Raw genomic sequence first — 9,671 nt, 5'->3', positions numbered from 1 at the left:
TTCTCTTTATCCCGAAAGCGGTGCAACCGCACCACCATCGCCCACCATTGCCCTTGGCGGCTCGCCTACTTGCAGCATCCACATCAACCTGTACCCTCAGTCAACCTCCAGGGACCAGCCGAAGGCTCCCTTCCCCACCAAGTGCTCCAACATTTTGGCCACATGCATGCCTGCCTCCGTACACTTGTGGGAGATGCCTTCGCCACATTCCTCAAAATCTTGCCATCTGGAGCGATTCTCCAGGTCCTCCACCTTCTTCTTCAGCCTCTTCTGTGTCTCCCGCATCGCTCCCACCTCGGTCACCAATGAGGCCAGCTGCTCTTCACTCTCCGCCATCTTTACATGTGGTGCACCATGAAGACTCTCATGTTCCAACAGCTCCTTTCTTCTCGTCACACTCCTAGTTTGTGAACCCATCCACCAACCACACCAGAGGATTTACATCTTTTTCAGGTTCTCCTGTACCTCATTCCAATCCAAAACTTTGCCCTTTGAACAAGGAAAGGACTTAAAATACCACCTTGAGCGGGAGCCACCAAATGTGCGACCACTTACTCCATGGCTGCCACCGGAAGTCGGAGCAGCTGGTTTTAAGCTCCCACCAAACATATCCTATTGGGTGAGCTTCTGCCCGCTTAACAGGGGAATTCATATTCCACGAAGCCTACGGGGAGATCTATTCCCTGTGACCTTCATGGCTGCCATAACATCAATGAAGTGGTTTCTGCAGCACCTGCTGTCCTACCAAAGGCAGTGGCCTGCCTCCCAGGAGCTGCTGGCCCTATCAGAGGACAGCCATTGCCACCAGCAGGCCCCCCCATGATTCCACTGGGGGGGGCTGCAAGGTCTTACTGGGCAGTCTCCCCACATGACAGCAGGTCACCCCCATGATGTTGAAAAATGCCCGCGGAGGTGGGAAGAGGCCTTCAATTGATCACTTAATTGGACCAATTTGTTCCCGGCAGGTGTCTGAGCCACTGCCTTTCCCACCGCTTGGCAGTGGGAAGACATCGGGCATGGCCTCCCCACCTTCCCAAACCCCAGTAGCACATCCTCCCAGCCCCCCCCCCCCCCCCCCCAAAAGGCCTGGTAAAATCCAGCTCAATAACTGAGGGTCTGTGACTAAAAATATTGATGCTCACTGAGGACTTACCAAGTTTGTTAAGATCAGGGTGAAGTTTTGTAGTGAGAATGTTAATTAATTTAATCTTATTCCAACAAATGAGTGGTAGAGAGACCTTTATAAACAATCAATTAAACATAGCTTTAATTGTGGCTGAACAATGCAAGAGCCACTAATTGTATCAAATGTCCCCACCCATTCTACTAGACCAATCAAACTAAAATAGACTAATACTATTCCCAAGGCTGGGACTTTTCAACTCCTGAAACACTGGTAGTTTAAACGCTGAAATTCTGCATGAAAAATTCGATTAATGGTTCACTTGTGTGTTTTTATGGATCTTATCAGCGCCCCTAATCTTAAAAAAAAAAAGCTCATTGCCTTTTTCTGTGTGCTCTAACAGCCTGGACATTAAAAAAATGAATCCGTTTGGCCATGACTTGTGTGAAATTCAGACCAATTTTATAGGTAGATTGGGTGGGCTGCATATGCCCAATGATGCAGGAGCTGCATTGCTCGCACCCAGTTGTCTGGGTGTTGTTCAGTCCTGACTGTATTGCTGCCGGAGGAGTTGCATTGTTGTGCAGTTTGCAGCGATCCTGTCACTAGCCTCAGGATCAGTTGCTAGTTGGCCAGCCTCTCTCTCTGTGTGTGTTGGGGGGGGGGGGAGAGAGAGTGAGTGCTGGGCTGCAGTGGCTGGATGTTCAATTGGAGCTTGCTCGGCGCAGTCCAGTTCGAGGGTCTCAGACTGTCGGCTCTGGATGTGGTTGATGCTGTTCTGCTGTACCTGGAGGGACGATCGGATGGGAGAGGAGGAGGGTGGGTTTGTCCCAGACTGCGTTTGAGTGCAGCCAGTAACGCAGCACTTAAAGAGGACTTTAACTGTCCCGACCTCCATCCAATTGTATATTATTGTTCGAGTTGCTTCCGAGTCCTTGTTGGAAGTTGCGTTTCATTGCATTCCACCTAGTTGTGTTTATGCTTGTATATATCTTTCTGGCTGCACGTTCTGTTGCATTGAGTTGCTGAGCTGTATGTTAATGTCTGAATGTTAATGTCTGGCTGCTGTAGGACGCATGGCCTTTGCTGGATTCCATTCGCATTGTGCTTTGTCTCTGCCTCCAGCTGGGTGTATATGTCCTGATGGGCCCAGGTTGTACTGCACAGTGTGTGTTACAGGACGGATGGATGGGCTCAGCTGGGTTCTTTACTGTTCCCGGGGTGTTGTGTTAACATTCTGTCTTGGGTTCCAGGGGGATGTTTACCATGCTGTGCAGGATGTGGCCGCTCTATCTATGATGGTCAGTATCTTCAGGCTCTTGACACAGACTGGCACAATGCCTGCTTCAGGTAGGAACCCAAACTCCTGGCTCTTGTATTGCACCCCCAGATTGCACTTGCATTAACCTTGCTCCACCACTCTGGTCATTTAACAGCAATGGAGGATTGCTGACCTGAGATTCAGCTCAATTTTATTATGTGAATTACATATTATATAATCTGCATAATACACAGTATCAGCATTGTCAGTGGGATTTCAGCACATTTTTCCAACTATGTGTTTAAAACCGTGTAATAGAATTCTTGATTTGTCCTTGTTAGGTTGTGTCCGAAGATAATTTTTAAGCTGCATTACAGTGCTGGTGAAGTACCTAACAAGGGCACTGGGACCAATTTGAATTACACAATGTATTAACATAATTACAATTTTACCTCCAGCAGTTGTATCAATAATTGTTGTGATGATACCACATATAGCAAACAGTGCACAGCAGACACGTGCACTACATGCAGTTTACACTGAACCAAGTAGCATCATGCTGTTACTAGCCCTCCCCATTCTGTTTGTAAATAGAAAAGCTCCAAAAGATCTTGCAGCCTCAGTGGAAAGAGGAAGTTGATATGAAAGGGAAAGTTGAGCTGAAGTCTGTGACCTTTTGATAGAACTCAGGATTGTTGTAAGGCTGTGTTTGTTACCATTGCGCATGGATGCACAGTTCCAGTGTTTCCTCGAGCTTCATGCTCAAGTTCTGCTTCAGTACCTGTACTGTGTTCCAGGGAGTTCCAGACTTGCATTCTACACCTGTGCAACGACAATGTCTAGATCACAATAATTTATTCAATTTGGCCCATCGTCCAACGAGGAAAAAACATGGGTTTTCTCTTCCTCTTCTCTCGTCCACAGACGCCCCACACCTACCCCCATTGCAATATCAGGATTTCTTTAAAAATTTAATCTCTTTTCTCTATCCAAGTCTAACAGATGTGCAGGCCTGTGTGAAGAACTTCCTGATTATCAGTTCCTAAATCAAAAGCCCAAATTGGAAGTTCTTTTTTTTTTAAACTCCCCTGACAAACTGGATGCAGCTGAGTGACCTCTGGGAGGACCAGTGCACATGCACAGACAGGAATTTTACCATGGCAGGAGACACACAAAGTCAACGAAATGGGGAGATGGGAAGAGAGAGAGAGAGAGAGAGAGAGAGAAAGAACAAAAGGCAAGTGATCGGTGGTGAGTAGGAGAAATTAAATGGCAAAAGGTTTGGAGGTACAAAAGCCGTAGGGAGTGGCAATGGAACAAGTTTTTAAAAACAAAATGTGGCCAGATGAGGTGTGATCGGTTGGATAGTAGTCATCCAAATGCAAAGTAAAGGAATAGAAAAAGCAATGAGCAAAAACCAAACCAGCAAAAAAAAAAAGACCCGCCAAATGAATAGAGGTAGACGTTGTGATCGAAGATGATTTGATTCTGTGTTTGAGTGCGGAAGCGTGCCGAATCAACCGATAAGCTGTCGTTTCTCGAACTTGCGTTGGGGTTTGTTGAAGGTCAAGGACAAGAAGACGAGAGTGGAAGCAAAGTGGAGGAGAATTAAAGTGGCGAGTTACAGGGAGCTGAGGCAGGTGTGTTGACAGAACAGAGTGGTTCTGCAAAGCGATCATCTAGACTAGAGACAACATAGTGAGCAGTGAATGTTGCATCCTAAATTGAAAACGTACAGGCAAATCACTATTATACTGCATACTAAAATGAAGTATAAGCAAATCACTATTTCACTTGGCAGGATTTTTTGTGGCCTTGGGGTCCTGCCAGGAGTGTCTGACTGTTCCACATTGGTGATAACGTCTGAACGATAGCACTTGCACCCGATTGCATCACTAGGCCGAGGCATTTGTGTTTTGCTGATATTTAATGATGAATGTTGTAAGGCTCATCTTTTGGGCCAATGACCAGTGTCACAGTGGTGTGTAAGTTATTACAAAATTGCTGCACTGCACAGTTGTCTCTGTACATTGCAAGGTACGGTTTTCACATTGGGGTGTGTATGTACTGTTGTCGGTCAGGCACTGACTTGTTTAAAACTCGCTTTGGGCACTGCCAGACTAATAGCGACGATGCATTGTAATCCACATTTCTGAAATAATGGTGGAATTTTATACTGCAGTGCAGTATTTTCCAAAATCGTGGAAATCCCTCCCTAACAATGCTGAGGGTGTACCTACATCACATGGAAGTTTTAAAAAAAAAAATTTCAAGGGATGTTGCTGAATTTTAAAAATTGCAAACTTCAGCAAAGCTCTCTGTATTCAGGAGACTTTAATATTCCCTTTCCCTCACCAGTGAACAGACCTGTATTTGTGCAGATGCACATGTACATCTGTGCAATGCCCGCCTTACCATTCGCCCCTTTCCCCACCAGCGCAGGCAAATTTGACCTGAAACCTCAGATAGCCCTGAAAATCCAATGTCTGGGGCAGAGAATTCAACCCTTCACCCCCATGTATTTTGGTGGAGGAAGAGCCAGCGCTGGAGACAGAATTTGAGAGGCGTTGCTCCTCCAATCACAGATTCTGTGTCTCCCATATTGCTGCTTCGATCTCGGGTCCCCTTCCTCCTGCTTGTTTTTGTTTTTCTTTCTAATTTTTGGTAGAAAATTAGTTGGATTTATTTTGGCGAGAGTTAGTTAGACCCCTTCATCCAGGCCACCGAATCAAAAGTGAAATCAAGTTGGAACCTTGTCACTCTGAAAACAGTCCAGTGGGATCAGATCCAGTCGCCACCTATCACCCAGCAGAGCACAGCCATTTGGGCCCATTAATTGGCCACCTGCTAAATCAATCAAACTGAGTCATCGCTAACACTCGCCAGTCTAAAACAGCACAGCCTGATGGAACCTTCTGTTTGAATTAAAGGCACAGGCCACTGCCGCCTCCCTGGGTGAATTAAAGATACAGGCTGCCTCAAAAGACAGATGTCTGTAAATCAACCATGGTTTAAAAGCGTAACAGCAAAAATAAAAAGGGGAAGTAAAGGAATAAACAAGAAGGAACCTTGCAGTTGCAACAATGTTATTTACTCTTGCTGGGCTGTATCTGTGCACAAACATCCTGGACAAACTTGGCACTCTCTTTTAGATGTGTTCGCTAAAATCAAAGAGCATTTTGGGCTCACCGTCTGCCTTATGCTGTTGGCCTCATCTATCCAGGTGGTGCAGGGCTGTTCTGTCAAGTCCCCTGGACTGGGCAGTCACTTTCCATGGCCACCATTACTGCTCTGGGTGGGGGTGGGGGATTGGGAGAAGCTCATGACTCCAAATGTGACTTCTGAAACCCACCGTTTGGGAACCCCTGCTGTAGTGCTGCTGATACTCATCATCACGGCTATCAGTTTAGTATAAATAATTGGTCACTTCTGTGTATTAAAAGCCTGTGTTAGACTGTTGAACTATGGAGGCCTGTCAGCAATGGCTCTTGTCAGGTTGTGAGTAATATCTGGTACTCCCCAAAGCTATGAAGGAAGAAGAGGTGTCTCAAAGTATCGTCTTATTGCCAGTCTGTCAAATACTGCCATCAGTACTCACTGAATACTGACGATAAGGTGGAAGACTAATCTCAATGGTGATGTTTGTACAACGCAGGGTGCTTGACAGCTTCAAGATGGCTCAAAGTGCTTCACAACTATTGGTACAGCAAAGAGATACAGGCCATATGATTGGTTTATGGTAATGTTAAATGAGAGGAAGATGTTGGTGAGAAAACTAGGTCCTTATCCACTCAAGTGGTCAGGCAGAGTCTTGGGTTAACATCCCATGTAAGGGGGGGCATGTGGTGCAGTGGTCAGCACTGGGACTGCGGTGCTGAGTACCCGAGATCGAATCTCGGCCCTGGGTCACTGTCCGTGTGGAGTTTGCACATTCTCCTCATGTCTGCGTGGGTCTCACCCCCACAACCCAGATGATGTGCAGGGTAGGTGGATTGGTCACGCTAAATTGCCCCTTAATTGAGAAAAAAGAATTGGGTATTCTAAATTTTATTTTAAAAAAAACCATACAATCCCAGCAGTGCAGAAGGAGGCCATTTGGCCCATCGAGTCTGCACCGACCAAAAACAAAAAAAAAACATCCCATGTAAAGGATGGCCACACTATGTACTCGTTTCTCTGGAGTGGGGATTAAACCCTCAACTTTCTGACTTGAGGCAAGACTGCTGCAACTGAGCCAAGACTGTTGCTCTTTCCCGTAGCCCTATATCCCTTTGCACTACTCTCCTGCACTACTCTCCTGTGCTATCTGTTTATTGCTTGGCTGAACCCATTAGTAGATTCTCTGCTTAACATTGTTCCCTGACCTCTGGGTCTGTTTACAACGCCTCGCCATTGCTCTTGGGTGTTTTGATTAGACTTTGACTAAACTCCTGGGTTCTTCTCTCTCTCTCTCTCTCTTCTCTCCTCTCTCTCTCTCTCTCTCTCTCTCTCTCTCTCTTCCCCCCCCCCCCCCCAAATGTCCAAATTTATTTTTTGTTACAATTGTAGAAGTTTTTGATGTGGCATTTGAGGGAAACCTTTTATTCTGGATCTAATCCAAGCTGTCGCTCTCCTGTGGGCTTTTAAGGGCCAGAGCAGAGATTGCTTTAGTTTGTCACTTGCGGCCTAGTGCTTATAGTTTTAAAATTATCCAAGGCTTGTGTTCCTGATTGCTGTCCCGTCCACTCCCACAAAGTGTGCATGTTGGCGTTGGACTCTCAGCCTCTACAGGTGAATGACCTGCCCTGTATGGTCACAGATGAAGGACTGCTTGCTTGAAACACCTGAGAGCTGGCTCTGCCTGTGGCACTTTCAGTTCAGTTTGGTGTAGCAGGGGAGACAGACTCGGGGTCTATGTAGATAATATTCCAGGAAATGGCACTCCATGTGCATTATGCTGACCATGTCTCCACCATGTATTTAAGTGCGCATTTCATCTCTTAATACGTGCACTGTTTGTTTTTGTTGACTAATATTTTCAAATGCAGAAAAATACATGCATCCCCCAATCTTCAGTGCCCGCAACAGCATTTTGCACCATGGACACTTGATTGTACACGGTTTAAATCTATACAATTTTAGATGTACATTTGTTGGGCATCTTGGAGAGTTCAATAACCAACCTGAACTGTGCAACTATAACAGGTCATAATGTTTTGCAGGATAAACAGGAAAACAGTGGGATCCCTCACTAAAGAATTCAGATTGACTGACTGACTGACTGACTGATTCAACTATAACTTCAGAGTTAGTATAATAAACAGGAGAGGAATCTTTTGGAAGCCGAAGCTGTTTCTTTTTGAAGGCAAGCTGTTGATACACTCAATAAAATATTTGAAAAGCCTTGTTTAAAGTAGCCAACGAAGGCTTCATGTAAATGTTTCTCCAAGGATTCCACAATAGATTCATCATAATGGGCACGATTTGATGGAAACGTTTCTTAAGTGTGGTAGCGAGCGGGAACTGCTGCGAGGTTCCTGACGCTCAGCATGGTGAGGCCGTCGCCACCATAAATATTAATTGGTTCATTTAAAGAGGCCCCACGGGCTTTATGCCGTAAATGATGGTCCCGCCTGCTGATTCGCCAGGACTGTGTTTGCCGGCCCCCCCTCTAGCAAGGGAGCGAAAACACTTAAACAGCTCCTACACCGTCAACCCCACTCAGCTGGCAGCCATACCACCAAGAAGACCAGCCCCACAATTCGGGGTTGCCAACCTGGGCAGATTATTGGATGGCGTCGAGGCCAGACTGGATGTCCTGATCCCGCGAGGGTCATGGGAGGGTCAGCCACGGGCAGCCAATGCTGCCGGAGAGAAAGTTGTAGCGGCAGTCAGCTCGCGGTATGTGACCAGGAGGACAGGCACCCAGTGCTGTCAAAACATCAGTGACCTCCATCGGGCACCCGACCCTCGACCCCCCCCCCCCTCACCCCCCCAATGAGTATGCGCTTAACACCACCTCCGCCCAGCAGTGCCACCCACTCAGCCCCCACCCCACGAAGAATTATGGTTGTGGCTAACAATGCCCCCCCCCCCCCACCCCCGCTCTGTGTCTCCGCAGGAGAAGTTGGCCCACGATAGACTGGAGAGGATCCAGATGGGCAGCGGAATGGCTGACATCAGATTCCTCGCCCTGTATGAGGAACGGGCCCTGGAGATATGGGGGTGGCAGAGGACAGGTCTGTAACCACTGTAGAGGTTGGCATATGGTGCAGAGGTGAGGATCCACCAGGCCCCCACCCAAATGACCTGTCACATGTGAGTTGTTAATGCCAGACCGACTAACCCATCCTCCCGCCACATGTTCATTCTTTCGCAGGATCTCCATCCAACGGTGCCGGCCAATTTCAGGATGGTCTCTTTTTCTCTCTTTCCACCCCCCCCCTTCTCCCAGAACTTCCGGCCGCCCTCAAGAACACCTCTGAGGAAAGCTTCGTGGAAGCCACCATCAAAGTGTCACGCCTGTCATCCCATCCATCACCATCGCGGAGACACTCACATCGGTGGGAAGCATTAGTGGACAGGCTTCTGCTGCACATCCGTTGACGCCACACAGTTGCTAATGCATATCAGGTGGAGGCAGGAACCCCCAGGCAAGACAGCAGTCGGAGGACTGGTGGATCCTCGGGCCCAGCTGGGTCCCAGTCTGATGCTGACCCTCTGGACCAAGTTTACCTGGAACTGATGCAGATGTTTGGGTGCGGCTGTGAGATTCAGAGGGGGAATGTCGGCGACACTCCAGTAGGTCCATAGCTGATTGGAGGTGACCCAGAGGCTCCAGCTGCAGGACACAGCATTGGCAATGCGTGGCCCCAAGGCCAACATTGCTAGGGTGGAGACTGCAGTGGAGAGCCTGGTGAACAACATTGGCAGCATGAGTGGAGGTGTCCAAGGCATGGCTTAGTTGGTGATGGCCATGGCTGAGCATCTCAACAGTGTGTCCCAGTCGCTAGGGTTCGTAACTCATTACCAGGTGGACCTTGATGAGGTAGGCATTGCCAAGGCCATCCAGAGCATGGCCCAGCCATTAGGGGATGTTCCCAGTCGCAGGTTGTAGAGGAAGCACAAGAGAATCTGGGGGTGCATTTGGCAGCTCCAGAGCATGTCCCAGTCGCTAGCGGAGCTCTCCCAGGACCATGTGTGCATAGCTGAGGCACTGCAGAGCATGTCTGGTCGCTTGGGGATGTGTCCCAGGTGCAAGTGGGCATTGCGGGAAGCTCTAGAACATGTCCCTGTCACCGAGGAGCA

At 47.9% G+C, this 9,671-nt stretch overlaps 1 protein-coding gene across 1 annotated transcript in view; it reads left to right on the top strand.

Annotated features, from left to right (window-relative positions):
• The first annotated feature begins 1,675 nt into the window (after window positions 1-1,675).
• Window positions 1,676-9,671, top strand: part of limk1a (LIM domain kinase 1a) — a 66,438-nt gene continuing 58,442 nt past the window's right edge. The window contains exons 1-2 of the mRNA XM_038813890.1: window positions 1,676-1,942; window positions 2,377-2,473. Coding sequence (XP_038669818.1) covers window positions 1,885-1,942; window positions 2,377-2,473 — 155 coding nt within the window. The 5' untranslated portion in view covers window positions 1,676-1,884. The remainder of the gene's footprint in view (window positions 1,943-2,376; window positions 2,474-9,671) is intronic.

Source organism: Scyliorhinus canicula, chromosome 12 (genome assembly GCF_902713615.1).
Source record: "Scyliorhinus canicula chromosome 12, sScyCan1.1, whole genome shotgun sequence".
In the NCBI taxonomy this organism is placed as follows: Eukaryota; Metazoa; Chordata; class Chondrichthyes; order Carcharhiniformes; family Scyliorhinidae; genus Scyliorhinus; species Scyliorhinus canicula.
The sequence above is the reverse complement of the archived record's forward strand: the minus strand, read 5'-3'. Positions and strand labels throughout refer to the sequence as shown.